Source organism: Piliocolobus tephrosceles, chromosome 7 (genome assembly GCF_002776525.5).
Source record: "Piliocolobus tephrosceles isolate RC106 chromosome 7, ASM277652v3, whole genome shotgun sequence".
NCBI lineage: Eukaryota > Metazoa > Chordata > Mammalia > Primates > Cercopithecidae > Piliocolobus > Piliocolobus tephrosceles.
In genome coordinates, this window is record NC_045440.1 from 123,406,463 (window position 1) to 123,424,068 (window position 17,606).

At 44.1% G+C, this 17,606-nt stretch overlaps 1 protein-coding gene across 1 annotated transcript in view; it reads left to right on the forward strand.

Annotated features, from left to right (window-relative positions):
- DEPTOR (DEP domain containing MTOR interacting protein) overlaps positions 1-17,606 on the forward strand; it is a 185,524-nt gene that overhangs the window by 80,727 nt on the left and 87,191 nt on the right. Inside the window, exon 4 of the mRNA XM_023224703.1 lies at positions 12,175-12,353. Within this exon, the coding sequence (XP_023080471.1) occupies positions 12,175-12,353 (179 nt within the window). The remainder of the gene's footprint in view (positions 1-12,174; positions 12,354-17,606) is intronic.

Below are 17,606 nucleotides of genomic sequence, written 5' to 3' on the forward strand. Positions count from 1 at the left end.
TCTTGCTGTCAAGGCCAAGGGAAAACTTTCCCTTTCTTGCTGTTGGGGCCGAGGGAGAAAAGGCATATACATTTATTCATAGTTTTATGTGACATAGGAACCTTTAAAATGAAGACCCAAAGATACATGGGAAATTGTCCATTTTTATGCTTAGGTTCAAGAAATTATGGACAATTGTGTAGAAATATGACTGGAGGCTGGGCATGGTGGCTCACGCCTGCAATCTCAGCACTTTCGGAGGCCAAGGCAGGCGGATCACTTGAGGTCAGGAGTTTGAAACCAGCCTGGTCAACATGGTGAAACCCTGTCTCTACTGAAAATACAAAAATTAGCTGGGCATGGTGGCACATGCCTATAATCCTAGCTACTTGGGAGGCTGAGGCACAAGAATCACTTAATCTCTTGAACCCAGGAGGTGGAGGTTGCAGCGAGCCAAGATCGTGCCACTGCACTCCAGCCTGGGTGACAGAGCAAGACACTGTAAAAAAAAAAACAAAAGAAAGAAAGAAATATGATTGGACAAAAAGGGTATGATCTATAGTTAATAGACTCAGTGGGGCAACCCAGTAAAGCCTGTCTGTCTAGATTCTTCCTGGCATCTCTGAGCATGCATTCCTTCTGTGTGTGGGGTAAGACCCTCTCTGGAATGGGAATATTATGACCTACAGTCAAACAACATAGGTCAGATAGCTTCTTCTTTTTTTTTTTTTTTTTTTGACAGAGTCTCGCTCTGTCACCCAGGTTGGAATACAGTGGCACAATCTTGGCTCACTGCAACCTCCATCTCTCCGGTTCAAGTAATTCTCCTGCCTCAACCTCCAGAGCAGCTGAGATTACAGGTGCCCACCACCATGCCTGGCTAATTTTTTGTGTCTTTAGTAGAGATGGAGTTTCACCATGTTGGCCAGGCTGGTTGAGCTCCTGACCTCAAGTGATCCACCCGCCTTGGCCTCCCAAAGTGTTGGGATTACAGGTGTGAGTCACTGCACCTGGCCAGATAGCTTCTTTATTGCCTGTTTTCACACAGAGGGGCAGAGGGAAAGTTAGAGTGATATTTTTACATTTTGTGGCTGGTTTTGGGAAAAGGGGTACTGGTTTCTATGATGTGCCTTGGGGAAGAGAGATCATAGTTTCTATGGCTAGCCTCGGGGGAGAATGGGGCTGAGACACAGGACGACTAGAGAAGGTCAGAGAAACACTTTTGTTTCTGAGGCCTTCATTTGGGGGTATTGTTTTCTGAGTACCAACATTGCTAATCACACAAATCAGTGTTATACTTTCAAAACTGTTGGAAACATACATTTAAGTACATAATTAGACATTGGAAATAAATTTATTATATTGAGTATTAATATAAGAGTTTTGTCAGGAATGAGTCATCTGGCTAAATCTAAATTGAAACCTAATTTAATTTCTTGATTGATAACATTTTTTTCCAGTTATAAACATAGTACATTTTCTTTGGGGGAGAACTTGAGTAATAGAGAACTCTTTTTTTTTTTTTGAGACAGTTTCGCTCTTGTTGCCTAGGCCGGAGTGCAATGGTGCGATCTTGGCTCACCACAACCTCCACCTCCCAGATTCAAGCAGTTCTCCTGGCTCAGCCTCCCAAGTAGCTGGGATTACAGGCATGCACCGCCACACCGGCTAATTTTGTATTTTTAGTAGAGACGAGGTTTCTCCATGTTGATCAGGCTGGTCTTGAACTCCCAACTTCAGGTGATCCACCTGCCCCAGCCTCTCAAAATGCTGGGATTACAGGTGTGAGCCACCGCACCCGAACTTTATTAAGAAGAGGCCAGGTGCAGTGGCTCACGCCTGTAATCACAGCACTTTGGGAGGCCAAGGCGGGTGGATCACAAGGTCGGGAGATCGAGACCATACTGGCTAACACAGTGAAACCTTGTCTCTATTAAAAATACAAAAATTTAGCCGGGGCATGGTGGCGGGCGCCTGTAGTCCCAGCTACTCGGGAGGCTGAGGCAGGAGAATGGCGTGAACCCGGGAGGCGGAGCTTGCAGTGAGCCGAGATTGCGCCACTGCACTCCAACCTGGGCGACAGAGTGAGACTCCGTCTCAAAAAACAAAAAAAAAAAGAAGAAAAGAAAACTCATTCATGACTTACCCCAGAAATAACAGTTTTTTGTTGTTGTTGTTTGTTTGTTTTCTTTTGAGACAGGGTCTCACTCTATCGCCTAGACTGGAGTGCAGTGGTGCCATCTTGGCTCACCTCAACCTCCGCCTCCTGGGTTTCAGTGATTCTCCTGCCTCAGACTCCCAAGTAGCTGGGATTACAGGTGTGCCCCACTACCACCTGACTAATTTTTGTATTTTTATTAGAGACGGAGTTTCACCATGTTGGCCAGGCTGGTGTCAAACTCCTGACCTCGAATGATCCACCCACTTCAGCCTTCCAAAGTGCTGCGATTACAGGTGTGAGCCACCTTGCCTGACTGAGGTAAAGGTTTTAATATTTTGGGTGAATGATTATTAACTCTTTTTTTTGAAACAGGATCTCACTCTGTTGCCCAGACTGGAGGGCAGTGGTGCAATCACAGCTCACTGCATCCTCAAACTCCTGGGCTCAAATGATCCTCCCACCTCAGCCTCCCGAGTAGCTAAGACTACAGGCATGTGCCACTACACCCAACTAATTTTTGGGTGTTTTTTGTAGAGATGGGATTTTGCCATATTGCCCAGGTTGGTCTCAAATTCCTGGGCTCAAGTGATCCTCCCACCTTGGCCTTCCGAACTGCTGGGATTAAGGTGTGAGCCACCATGCCCAATCTGTTTTGCTTTTAAAAGTAATTGATCGTATTAACGCATGACTTGTTTTTTAAAGCTCTCTTTCTAAATTCTGAAGCATCTTTTTGACCTAAGCCCCACAGGCCATTTCGCCTCCCTCCCTGGCTTTTGCTTCTGTACATCATTCCCATCTCTTTCCAGGTTACATAGGGCCTCCTCAGCTCTTTTGAATTTTTTTTCCCAACGTACCAGGAGATCGCTATCAGCTTATTTCTATTCTTGTACTGGCCCCTAAATGTAGTAGTTCCTTCTATTGTAGTGCTGCCTTCCCTCTAGGTTAATATGCATCTGGGAAATCTGAGTCAGATATAGATCCAGGAAAGGTGGAAATCAGTTCACATGCACAAGCAAAACCTGGTGAGTGCTTGCAGCAGGCAAATATTGTGTGTGTGTGTATGCGCGCGTGTGTGTGTGTGTGTGTTTTGAGACAGTCTTGCTCTGTTGCCCAGACTGGAGTGCAGTGGCACAATCTTGGCTCACTGCAACCTCCGTCTCCTGGGTTCAAGTGATTCTCCTGCCTTAGCCTCTTGAGTAGCTAGGATTACAGGTGCCTGCCACCACACTTGGCTAATTTCGTATTTTTAGTAGAGACAGGGGTTTGCTATGTTGGCCAGGATGGTCTTGAACTCCCAATTTCTGGTGGTCTAACCACCTCAGCCTCCCAAAGTGCTGGGATTACAGGCATGAGCCACTGCACCCAGACTCTACAATTCAATTTTAAGACTTATTATGTTCTGGAAGCAAATCTGTTATTAGACATAGAATTTGCAAATATTTTCTCCCATTCTGTTCTTGATGGTATTATTTGTAGCACAAAAGTTTTTAATTTTGAAATAGTCCAATTTGTCTATTTCTCTGTTATGTTGCTTGTGCTTTTGGCATCGTGTCTAAGGAGCCATGCCTAACCCAAGCCTATGGAAATTTGCTACTTATGTCTTCTTTCAAATATAGGAGTTTTATAATTTTAGCTCTTATGTTTAGTTCTGTAATCCATTTTGACATAATTTTTTTCTTTCTTTTTTTTTTTTTTTTGAGACAGAGTTTCGCTCTTGTTGCCCTGGCTGGAGTGCAGTGGTGTGATCTCAGCTCACCACAACCTCCACCCCCCAAGTTCAAGCAATTCTCCTGCCTCAGCCTCCCAAGTAGCTGGGATTACAGGCATGCACCACCACGCCCAGCTAATTTTGTGTTTTTGGTAGAGATGGGGTTTCTCCATGGTGGTCAGGTTGGTCTTGAACTCTTGACCTCAGGTGATCTACCCACCTTGGCCTCCCAAAGTGCTGGGATTACAGGTGTGAGCCACTGCACCCTGCCAACATAATTTTTGTATAAGTCATGAGGTATATGTTAAAAACCACTGAATTGTACGTGTTAAATAGGTTAATTGTATGGTGTGTGAATTATATCTGAGTAAAGCTTGAAGAAGAAGGAAGGGGAGAGGGTGGGAGAAGGGGGGAAGAAGAAAGAGAAGAAGTCATTCTGGCAGGCTCTGCTTCCTCTTTCTTGAGCCCCGCATCACCACGTCCAGACTTCCTTACTGGAGAGAGGCTATTTTGAGAGGCACCACGGAGCCAACTATCCAGTTCTGGCCATCATCGGCATGCAACTGTGAGTGATCCCAAGCTAGAGTCATAGAGGAACTGCCCAGGTGAACCCCAGACGATGCATACAGTACTAAGATATAATTAAATGATGATTATTTTAAGCCACCAAGCTTGTCATATAGCAAAAGATAATCACAACAAGTAGTAAGTCAAATACTTGCTTTAACATTGTGACTACATATTCATCCTAAAATAAAATCCCACGAAAGGCTTGGTCTTCAAAATAAGAACCTGGATGGGGACATTAGTTGATTATAAGGGGAAGTGAAATAAGGAGGCGCTAAGGCTGGTGGAGCATGTTGTAAATGGCAGGTTGACCGGATCCAGGCAGGCATGCCAGCTGGCCTCCATCCTAAAGCTCACACTGGCAGAAGCAGCTAACCAGTCACTTGTCCAGAGGCCACCAGATACTTAGTAGGAGCTCTAGACGGCTGGCAGGTCATGTTTCTAGTTACAAGAAATGACACAAGTTAACCCCATCCGCTCGCCCTCCCCATTGCCTGAAAGGAAAATCACTGAACTGGGAGGGACAGGGTGGTCCGAAACAGGGATAAAGGCCAGAGGGATAAAGTTTGGGAGTCTGTGTTTATATCTTAAATGGAGACTATCAGTAGTGCTGGACTCTCTTGATTATCTCCACACAGGTCTCCTTTTTATTTAAAGAGACAGGGTCTTTTTTTTTTTTTTTTTTTTTTTTGAGACGGAGTCTCATTCTGTCACCCAGGCTGGAGTGCAATGTCACCACCTCAGCTCACTGTAACCTCCACCTCTTGGGTTCAAGTGATTCTCCTGCCTCAGCCTCCCAAGTAGCCAGGATTATAGGCACCCACCACCACACCCAGCTAATTTTTTCATATTTTTGGTAGAGATGGGGTTTCACCCTGTTGGTCAGGCTGATCTTGAACTCCTGACCTCAGGTGATCCACCCGCCTTGGCCCCCCAAAGTGCTGGGATTACAGGTATGATCCACCTTGCCTGACCAGAGACAGGGTCTTGCTCCATCCAGGCTGGAGTGCAATGACACAATCATAGCTCATGGCAACTTCGAACTCCTGGGCTCAAGGGATCTTCCTGCCTCAGCCTCCCAAAGTGCTGGGATTAAAGGTGGGAGTGAGCAACTGCACCCAGCTTGGGGTTATTTTTAGTATATACTTGGATAATGATGTATAGCAGGAGAATCCTTATAATTAAGTTTAATTTATTCACTCAGCTTTCTGAAAACCTACTGTGCTAGGAAAAAACTGTGAACCACATAGACAGGTTCTCTGGTCTCAAAAAGCTTCTAATCAAGTGAGCAGGTAATTCCCCTAGGGCTTTGAGGGGGACCTTAGAAATGGTACATGGTCCGTATTTGCAGGAATTGGAGATTTCTTAGAGAAAGTGATATCTAAAACCAGAAAACTGAGGACGCTAGTTTTTCTTCCATTTTGTCCTCTAAGACACCTTATTTGAGGGTCAAAAGAAATGAAGGAATGGTAGTATTTCTTGCCTGGGCATGCACATGGGTCCTTCTATTTTTTTTTTTCCTTTCTTTTTTTTTTTTGAGACAGAGTCTTGCCCTGTTGCCCAGGCTGGAGTGCAATGGTGCGATCTTGGCTCACTGCAACCTCTGCCTCCTGGGTTCAAGTGATGCTCCTGCTTCAGCCTCTCATGTAGCTGGAATTATAGGCATGTGCCACCATGCCTGGCTAATTTTTGTATTTTTAGTAGAGACGGAGTTTCACCATGTTGGCCAGGGTGGTCTCGAACTCCTGACCTCAAGTGATTTGCCTGCCTTGGCCTCCCAAAGGGCTGGGATTACAGACGTGAGCCACCGCGCCCGGCCTCTATTTTCTTTTCTAGATTCTTGTCATCATTCCATGTGGCTTTATTCTATGCAGTTTATTTCCTGGAACTTCAGTGTTCATCTGTCATTCTGTTGCGACTTTCTGAGCTATGTAACATACCTCAGTGTGTGTGGTTTCACATATTTTTGCCACCACTTATTCATACGAATGTGTTCCAGCCATCTATTCCTACAAAACAAATCATACTAAGTATTTAACAGTCTCAAACAACCATGTTGTATTATTTCTTTTGATTCTATGGTTTGCATGGTGGTTCCTCTATTATTTTCATCTGGGCACATTCACAGAGGTCAGGAGTTCGAGACCAGCCTGACCAACATGGTGAAACCCTGTCTCTACTAAAAATACAAAAATTAGCTGGGCGTGGTGGTGCACACCTGTAATCCCAGCTGCTCAGGAGGCTGAGGCAGGAGAATAGCTTGATCCCGGGAGGCGGAGGTTGCAGTGAGCCAAGATTGCGTCCCTGCACTCCAGCCTGGGCGACATAGTGAGACTCTGTCTCAAAAACAAAACAAACCAAAAAAAAAAATAAAAAAAAGAAGAACCTCACTTTCACTGCATCCCATTGGTCTGAGCAAGTCACAAAGCTAGCCCAAGTTCAAGGGAAATTGAAATGGACTCCGCCTCTGGGTAGGAGAAGCAATGAAGTCACACTGGAAGACACATGAAGAACTACCGTGTCCATCTTTGCATACATTTTCCTAGAGAGTGTTTTTATGTTTCTTTCACTTGTGTTGACATACATGTGACAGTTGTCCTTACCACCTTCCAAGAAGGGGTTGTCCATTATTATATTAAATAAAATTCATATTGCTTATACCAACTCAACTGTTACTAACTTTGGGAAATAAGCCTGTTGGCTATTTCTTTTTTTTTTTTCTTTTTTTGAGACGGAGTCTCGCTCTGTTGCCCAGGCTGGAGTGCAGTGGTGTGATCTCGGCTCACTGCAAGCTCCGCCTCCCGAGTTCACGCCATTCTCCTGCCTCAGCCTCCCCAGCAGCTGGGACTACAGGTGCACGCTGCCACGCCTGGCTAATTTTTGTATTTTTAGTAGAGACGGGGTTTCACCGTGTTAGCCAGGATGGTCTCGATCTCCTGACCTTGTGATCTGCCCGCCTCGGCCTCCCAAAGTGCTGAGATTACAGGCGTGAGCCACTGCACCTGACCGCCTGTTGGCTATTTCTAAGCATGGATTAAAGTGCAGAAGAGGTTTGATTTGGGAAAAGATCTAAATAAGATTTTTTTTTTTTTTGAAACGGAGTCTTGCTCTGTGCCCCAGGCTGGAGTACAGTGGTGTGATCTCGGTTCAGTGCAACCTCTGCCTCCCAGGTTCAAGAGATTCTCCTGCCTCAGCCTTCTACCACAGTAGCTGGGATTATAGGCATGCACCACCACACCCAGCCAATTTTTGTATTTTTAGTAGAGATGGGGTTTCACTGTGTTGGCCAGACTGGTCTTAAACTCATAACCTTAAGTGATCCGCCCTCCTTGGCCTCCCAAAATGCTGGGATTACAGGCGTGAGCATCCGTGCTTGGCCTCTACATAAGATTTTTAAGTGACTTCTGTTACATGCTGAATGAGAAGGTCTTTAATGAGTTCTATTAGATGCTTATACCTTGTATACTCTTACACTCTTAATAAGGGTATATATTCAGGCGCAGTGGCTCACACCTGTAATCCCAACACTTTGGAAGGCTGAGGTGGGCAGATTACAAGGTCAGAAGTTCAAGACCAGCCTAGCTAACATGGTGAAACCTTGTTTCCACTAAAGATACAAAAATTAGGCATGGTGGCACACGCCTATAATCCCAGCTACTCAGGAGGCTGAGGCAGGAGAATTGCTTGAACCTGCGAGTCAGAGGTTGCAGTGAGCTGAGATTATGCCACTGCACTCCAGTCTGGGTGACAGGGCGAGAATTTCTCTAAAAAAAAAAACAAAAAAAAGTATACATTCGTATACTTAGAACTTCACTTGCCCCCAAGATTTTTGTTGATAACAATTTAGTGAAGCAAGTGGAACAGGTATTACCTTCCTCATTTAATATGAGTTTGGGAGACAGTGAGAAGTCACATGACTAGTTTGTAGCAGAGCTATGTTTGGGTCCCAGGCATCTAATTTCTAATCCTGAGCCCCTTCCATGGATTTCAGATAGAACTCTAATCATTCTAGGAAGAGAGAAGGGACCTTGAAGGAATCTCCATTTTCATGAGTTCATAGCTATGAAGGCAGAAATTCATCTTGCCCCAATGTAGGTACAATGATTACTTACATAGCACAACACTTTGTGTATACTGTACATTATTTTTTATTACAAAGTTGTTTCATTCACACTCATATGATTTTCACAAAAGCTGGGTAAGGATACCATTATACTCTTGAGAAAAACAAGGTTGAATGAAAGAAAAGTGGCTCCCAGCACGTTGGAAGGCTGAGGCTGGCAGATCACCTGAGGTCAGGAGTTCAAGACCAGCCTGGCCAACATGATGAAACCCCATCTCTACTAAAAATACAAAAATTAGCCGGGCTTGGTGGCACATGCCTGTAATCCGGAACACATCAGGAATAATTTTATGGAGGAACATGGCACAATGACCGTGGCATTTTATATGGTTCAATTTTTAATTTAACAAAGTTTTATGGGCCAGGTGTGGTAGCTCACACCTGTAATCCCAGCACTTTGAGAGGCTGAGGCCAGCAGATCTCTTGAGGTCAGGAGTTTGAGACCAGCATGGCCAATGTGGTGAAAACCCATCTCTACTAAAAATACAAAAAAAAAAAAAAAAATTAGCTGGACATGGTGGTGCATGCCTGTAGTTCCAGCTACTTGGGAGGCTGAGGCAGGAGAATCACCTGAACTTGGGAGGTAGAGGTTGTAGTGAGCTGAGATTGCGCCACCGCACTCCAGCCTGGGTGACAGAGCAAGACTGTCTCAAACAAAACAAAACAAAACAAAAAAACCCCAAAGTTTTATGGACAAGAGTGGACTCAACCTTCTTGGAGCCTGTCATTGACCTATCTTTAATCTGATAATCACAGAAACTGTACAGGGAGCAATGAGATGGTCTAATTGAGACCCAACCATAACTGAGATGCAAAACAAGGAGTCAAGTAGGCACAGGAGGGAGTGGTGAGGAGAAGAGAGGGAGAGCATTCTAGCCATGGGGATGGCAAATTCAAAGGCCTGTGGTAGATGGGGCATGCTATGTTTGAGGAACTGAAAGAGGGCAGGGTCACGCATACTTTGTAGGCCATATGAAGAATTTTGGCCTTTATCCTAAAAGCAATGAGAAGCTATTGAAGTGTATTTTCAACAGGGGAAGGACATTATCAGGTTTGAATTTTTAAAAGATAATTTAATAGTTATGTCTAGACTTAGGTGTCCAAAGTTGGGTTGAGAATAAGAGTGGATGCATAGTATAGTCAATTAAGAAAACACTGTAGTTGTCTAGGTTAAAAGTATTAGTATTTCAGACTAAGGTAGTGGCAATGCCTGAGATGGGAAGGCTTAGACATATATGAGAGAGATTTAGGAGTTCAAGTTCACAGTTCATACTGATGACTGGGCAGGGGGTGAGGAAGAGGGAGGGGCCAAGGACAATGTCTCATTTTCTGGCTGAACAGTGTAAGCACTGACTGGCACAGGACCAGATTTGGAAGGAAGAATGTGAGCTCAGTTTTGGGCTTGTTGATTTTGAGGTGGCTTTGAGAAATCTATGTGGATGCAAAGCTGTAGGGTTGGGAGTATAGGCCTGGTCTGGGAATAAAAATTTGGGAATCTTTGGAACGTGGATGGTAATTGAAGACAGGGACATGGAGGAGCTCACCAGAGAGACTATGGAGTGAGAAAAGAGGTATGTAGGGACTGAATCTCAAGGAATTCCAGCCTTTAAAGTCCAGGGGGATGCAGAGAAGCCAACAAGGGTAGCTGAGTAAGAGGCAGGAGCAGAGGGCAGGTCGGAAACCAGTAGAGTGTGATTGATGTCCCTCTAGCCGAGGGCAGTGGTCTGTACCTTCTATTGTTTTTTTTTGTTTGTTTTTTGTTTTTTTTTTTTAGAGGGAGTCTCGCTCTGTCACTCAGGCTGGAGTGCAGTGGTGTGAACTTGTCTCACTGCAACCTCTGCCTCCTGGGTTCAAGTGACTCTCCTGCCTCAGCCTCCTGAGTAGCTGGTACTACAGGCATGTGCCAATGTGTCTGGCTAATTTTTTCGTATTTTTAGTAGAGACAGGGTTTCGCCAAGCCAGGCTAATCTCAAACTCCTGACCTCAAGCGATCCACCCACCTCGGCTTCCCAAGGTACTGGGATTACAGGTGTGAGCCACCATTCCTGGCCCCATATACTGGTATTAATGTCAACCAGAATAAGGACTGACATTTGCGTCACATTGCATCATATATGGATGCATAGGAGAACAGTTATAGGCCCAGTTGGAGCTATTTTGGAGATGTGAAAATGGATCCAGAGGAGTTGAGGAATGCCTGGGAAGATAGGTGTGAGAAGCAAGCTATCAGAGGATTTCAAGAGTCACTTATGTAGTCGTCTTAGTTCAGGCTACTGTAACAAAATATACCATAGGCTGAGTAGCTTAAACAACAAACATTTGTTTGGGAGGTCCAAGATCAAGGTGCCAGCAGATCCAGTGACACCTGCTTCTTGGTTTGCAGGCGGCTGCTTCTTGGTTTGATCCTGCTTCTTGGTTTGCAGATGGCTGTCTTCTGGCTATGTCCTCACATGGCAAGAGCAGAGAGAAAGAAAGAGAGCAAGCTCCCTTTTGTCTCTTTTTATAAGGGCAATAATGCCATAATGAGGGCTCCAGCATCATAACCTAACTACCTCCCAAATGCGCCACCTGCAAATATCATCACATTAGAGACTAGAGATTCACAATATATAATTAGCGGGGACGGCTGGGCATGGTGGCTCATGCTGGTAATCTTGGCACTTTGGGAGGCCAAGACGGCAGGATCACGAGGTCAGGAGTTCAAGACCAGCCTGGACAATATGGTGAAACTCCATCTCTACTAAAAATACAAAAATTCGTTGAGTGTGGTGGCATGTGCCTGTAATCCCGGCTACTCTGGAGGCCAAGGCGGGAGAATTGCTTGAACTCAGGAGGTGGAGGTTGCAGTGAGCCAAGATTGCACCATTGCACTCCAGCCTGGGCAACAAGAGTGAAACTCTGTCTCAAAAAAAAAAAAAAATTAGCGAGGACATAAAACCCTCAGTTCACAGCATTAGTCTTCTTAGCACAGAAGTGAAATAATGCAATTAGGAAAGAAATACTAGCCTTTTCAGAATGGTAGAGTAGAACATGAAAATTGTAACTTCTTTTCAAGATTGCTAACTTGAATGCAGTCTGCTAATCATAGAATTTTGGATTGCGTTTCCAACTTTTTTTTTTTCAAATTACTAGGATAAAATGCATCTTGGTTGCTTTTGAAGCAGATCTTCCTCTTAGAAATTACATGTATGGTAGGCTGGGTGTAGTGATTCATGCCTGTAATCCCAGCACTTTGGGAGGCCAAGGCAGGTGGATCACCTGAGGTTGGGAGTTCAAGACCAGCCTGACCAACATGGAGAAAACCTGTCGCTACTAAAAATACAAAATTAACTGGGTGTGGTGACACATGCCTGTAATCCTAGCTACTTGGGAGGCCAAGGCAGGAGAATCGCTTGAACCTGGAAGGTAGAGGTTGCAGTGAGCCGAGATCAAGCCATTGCACTCCAGCCTGGGCAACAAGAGCGAAACTCTGTCTCAAAAAAAAAAGTAAAAAAGAAATTACATGTGTGGTGGCACCTGACAGCTGCATCTGACAACTTTGCTGTGGTACTTCACAGAAGTCTGTGATTTCGAATGAGCTGTTTTCCTTTTGTATAGGTTTATTTTATTTTTCTTTTCCCTTGTTTTTCTTCCCAGGCTGATGAGCCCTGAAAACACACTCCTGCAGCCCAGGGAGGAGGAAGGGGTCAAGTATGAGCGTACCTTCATGGCATCTGAATTCCTGGACTGGCTGGTTCAGGAAGGTGAGGCCACCACAAGGAAAGAGGCAGAGCAACTTTGCCACCGGCTTATGGAGCATGGCATCATCCAGCATGGTGAGTGTATTGGGCAGCTTTTGCTGCAGTAACAAGCAGCCCCAAGTCTTGTGTCTTACAACAAGTCTTATTTCTCACTCATGAATCTGTAAGTCAACTGCACCTCTGCTTATGTTCAGCTTGTCTCCAAGCTAGGGGTCAAGTTCAGGTCTGTGTTCCACGCCTTTCCATTCTGGGACACAGACTAGAGGAATAGCCACTGTCTGTGATGTATTGTTTTCAACAGATGGTTGCAGATGCTAAAGAGGGCAGGCGGGTTCTTATAGCACCTCCAAAAGCTGCTGCTTGGATGTAATGTAACATCACAACTCTGTATCTAACTGGCTAAAGCAAGTCATGAGGTCAAGTATAATATGGAGTTGGGAAGTAGATGCCTCCCAGAAGGTTGGTTGTTAGAGGAGAATAAACATTTCCTGAACCATGATGTAAGCTGCCACAGTGAAGAGTTAATCCAAAGAGCCTTCATAAAAGTGTCACTTTCCTTTTAGGGCTGAATTACAACGATGCAATGTAAGTTACTGGTTAAGAAGTGTTTTACAGTCAGCCCTTTGTATCTGTGGGTTCTGCGTCTGTGTATTTAACCAACCATGAATTTAAAATCTTTGGAAAAAACTTGTGTCTGAACTACACCCACATAGACATTTTTTTCATCATTATTCCCTAAACAGTACAATATAATAACTACTTACAGAGTGTTTACATTGTATTGGGTATTATAAGTAATCTAGAGATGATTTGAAGTATACAAAAGGATGTGCGTAGGTTATACATGTAAGGACCAAGAGAACACTTTCCCCTTTGCCCTCTGAAGGTTTGCTGAAAATCACTGACAAGAGGCAGATTTGTTTTGTTTTGTTTTGTTTAAGACAGAGTCTCCTTCCATTGCCCAGGCTGGACTGCAGAGGCACCATCTCGGCTCACTGCAATCTCCGCCTCCCAGGTTCAAGCGATTCTCATGCCTCAGCTTCCCAAGTAGCTGGAATTACAGTGGGATTACAGGCACACTAATTTTTACATTTAAGGGAGGGATTTGCCATGTTGGCCAGGCTGGCCTCTAACTCCTGGCCTCAAGTGATCCACCCGCTTTGGCCTCCCAAAGAGCTGGGATTACAGGCATGAACCACCATGCTGGGCCCAAGAAGCAGATTAATAGGAGAAAAGGCATATAAATATATTAACATGTATGGAAGACTTCAGAATGAAAACCCAGAGATACAGGGAAAATTGTCCATTGTTATGCTTATATTCAACAAAGTTTGGACAGTTATGTAGAAATATGATTGGACAAAAAGGGTATGATCTAAAGTTAATAGACTGAGTAGAGAAGCCCAACAAGGCCTGTCTGTATAGATTCTTTTTGGCCTCTCTGCAGCATTCATTCTTTCTGGGTGTAAGGCAGGACCCTTTCTGGAATGGGAGTCTTTTTTTTTTTTTTTTTTTTCTGAGATCGAGGCGCTCTTTGTCACCCAGGTTGGAGTGCAGTAGCATGATCTCGGCTCACTGCAACCTCCGCCTCCTGAGTTCAAGTGATGCTCCTGCCTTAGCCTCCCGAGTAGCTGGGATTACAGACATATACCACAACACCCGGCTAATTTTTGTATTTTTTAGTAGAGATGGGGTTTCACCATGTTGGCCAGGCTGGTCTTGAACTCTTCACCTCAGGTGATCCAGCTGCCTCAGCCTTCCAAAATGCTGGGATTATAAGTGTGAGCCACCATACCCGGCTTGAAATGGGAGTCTTATGACCTACAGTTAACAAAGTAGGTCAGATAATTTCTTTATGACCTGTTTTTACACAGAAAGGCAGAGGGAAAGTTAGAGTAATATTTTAAGATTTTATGTAATCCCAGCACTTTGGGAGGCTGAGGTGGGCAGATCACCTGAGGTCAGGAGTTCAAGACCAGCCTGGCCAACAGGGTGAAACCCCATCTCTACCAAAAATACAAAAAATTAGCTTGGCCTGGTGGTGTGTGCCTGTAGCCCCAGCTACTCAGGAGGCCGAGGCAAGAGAATCACTTCGCTTGAACCCAGGAGGTGGAGGTTGCAGTGAGCCGAGATTGTGCCACTGCACTCCAGCCTTGGTGGCAGAGCAAGACTTCATCTCAAAAAAAAAAAAAAAAAAGAGTAAGTATTGTTTTACAATAATTTTATTTCATTTAGATATATGCTATAAAACATAGGGGCATATGCAGGTGTATATTGAGTTACAATCTAAAATTATTTGTTACTCTGCATTGGAGTCAAATATTTTGGAAGCCGTGGATGTAGAGGCATTGCTTAGAGTGAGTGACACTGTATTCCAGGCTGCTTTCTCCTGTGCAGTTCTGCCACAGTTGTACTCACAGCTGCCTGTTGGTGGCCTAACATGTCTAGCTCCGGTTTCAGTTCACTGAGGAAAGGAAGATGTACAGGGAAGCACAGTGCTGGTGTGATCCATGACCTTAAACAGTTCATAGTATTGTCAGGACTACGACATGGTTATAGAAGCAATTAGAGAACAGTAGAAGATGTGCTATTTTATTTATTTATTTATTTTATACTATGTGCCAGGCACTGTGCTTATCCTTTTTACCCTTATTAACTTATTAATAAATAAACTCTACGAGGTAGACACTCTTTTTTTAAAAAAATGTATTGTGGTAAGAACATTAATATGAGAGCTACCTTCTTTTATTATTATTATTATTATTTTTTGAGACAGAGTTACTCTGATCATGCAGTGGCAGATCTTGGCTCACTGCCACCTCCTCTTCCCAGTTTTAAGGGATTCTCCTGCCTCAGCCTCCCGAGTAGCTGCATACCACCACACCCAGCTGGTTTTTGTATTTTTAGTAGAAACAGGATTTCACCATATTGGCCAGGTGGGTCTCGAACTCCTGACTCAAGTAATCCACCTGCCCCAGTCTCCCAAAGTGCTGCGATTATAGGCATGAGCCACCATGCCTGGCCTGAGAGCTACCTTCTTAACAAATGTTTAGATGCACAATACTATAGGGCCAACATTCTTATTATCTCCATTTTACAAATCAGGAGGTGAAGGCACCAATAGGATAAATCACTTGTCTGAGGCCACTCAAGTAGTAATGTCCAAATGGATATTACTGTGAGTAAGTGTGACCTTGGAGTTGAGTGGGATGACTGGGGTTTTCCCCCGTGAAAAGCGGTAGGTTTGGGTTACAGTTGGTTATTTCTGTAACCATATCTTTGCTCTGCAGAAAAAAAGTCAGATGAGGCTGGGCGCGGTGGCTCAGCGAGCTGGCCAACATGCCAAACCCCGTCTCTACTGAAGAAACAAAGATTAGCTGGGAGTGGTGGCAGATGCCTGTAATCCCAACTACTTGGGAGGCTGAGACAGTGAGAATCTCTTGAACCCTGGAGGTGGAGGGTTTGTATTTTTAGTAGAGAGAGGGGTTCACCATGTCAGTCAGGCAGGTCTCGAACTCCTGACCTCAGGTGATCCGCCTTGGCCTCCCAAAGTGCTGGGATTACAGGCGTGAGCCATCGCGCCCAGCCAATAAAAAATATTAACCACAGAAGTATGCTTTCCATGGTTGTAGGAGGACTGAATATTCTGTATAGAAACTGGGGTTTCTGAGGGAGTTTCAGCTTCCCAGCACAGTAATTCATTGCTAGGTCACTTGGAGTTATGAAAATGTGGCCACCATACCTGTGTATGTTAGAGCTCATGGTAAGTACCAGTTAGTGTCTTGAGCAAAGCTTTTAATTGTCTGGCTAATAATTAATTTCATAGGTTAAACATTAAGGAAAGTCAGCCTTTAGGCTTTGAGCAGAAGGTTTCCGGATAAAAGTGGTTCCCTATTTTGAAACCAGTAAGTGTAAAAATCAGGTTCACCTATAAAATCCTAACTAGCTTCATCTATGAGTGGTGACTGGTGCACTTTACTCAAGGCAGAAATTGTTAGATGAATAATTAACATGCATGTGTATTTATGTGGATATATATATGTGCATGTATATGTACATGTTTATACAAATGTCTATATGTTGACCACATCTATACATATTTGTCTAGCTTTTTAATTTATGGATGGGTACCATCTATAAAGGCATTAGGCTACTTTATAGATCTTAATATACTGTATATTTAATGTGTATGTGCTTCACACATATGCTTTGTACGTTGTACTTATTAAATCCTCACAGCAATTTTGTGGCATTAGTATTATTATTGCAGATTTACAGTGAAGAAATCTGGGCTTCAAATCCTTTAAGAGATTTTCTCAAGTTGCAGAGCTACCCTGTAGCTACTAGGTGTTGTGTCTTAGAAAGAAGCTTGCCTTGGTCTGGGACGTATGTGACTGCATATGGCTGCCTGGCACAATGGAATGAGCACAGTCTTTGGAAGGGGACAGACTGGATTTAGATGCAGCTTTTTCACCTACTAAGTGGCCATGTCTGCATCTCATAACTTTCCCATTCCTTGGATTTTGAACGAGTTATATGATAGACCTTTGAGAGTTTGTTTTTTCAGAGACCTATGAGCATCCACATGTTCAGTGTGTACTAGAAGGTTTCAACGCGTAGTTGTATTCGTGGCTAAGATTTATTACAGTGAAATGATACACAGCAGGGTCAGCAAGAGACAAGGACACATCGGGTGGATTGTGGAGAAATCCAGGCACAGGTTCCTATGTTCTTCCTTCTTGAAGAGACTCCCTCCTCTACCCGTGAAATGCAGTATCTGTTCACGCAGTTATAAATGCAGTTATCTATAACACGTGTGCAATATCTTCACCCAAGGGAGCCCTTGTAGGGGCCAAGGGAAAACATCCCCTTTCCCATCTGAAGGTTGGCTGAAAAATCAACTCACAAAAGACAGATCAATTGGAGAAAAGGCAAACCAATGTATTAGTGTGTACATGGGGAGAACCAGAGTGATCACCTAATATCCCAATGCGGTACAGATGCTATGTCTCCCACTTCTTAGAGGAAAGGGAGATGGGGAAGTGTCAATGATTTTTAGGAGGATTAAATGGGCTTGAAGAATATATAATGGCCTGCTACAAAGTCCATTGGGTCAGCAGAGCAGACTATGGTTTGTGACAAAACTCTGAACAGGTTTGTCGACAGACTTCAGTCTTTCTTCCTGTCATATGAGTTCAGTTAATGAAAACTCAGGGAAGGAACCAGAGGTAAATTGTTTTCTTCTTTGGCAGATCCAGACTTAGGCAGGTAAGGAACTTCAGAGAACTTTATCCAGTGCTTTGGGGGACACAGAGGATTGAGGGACAG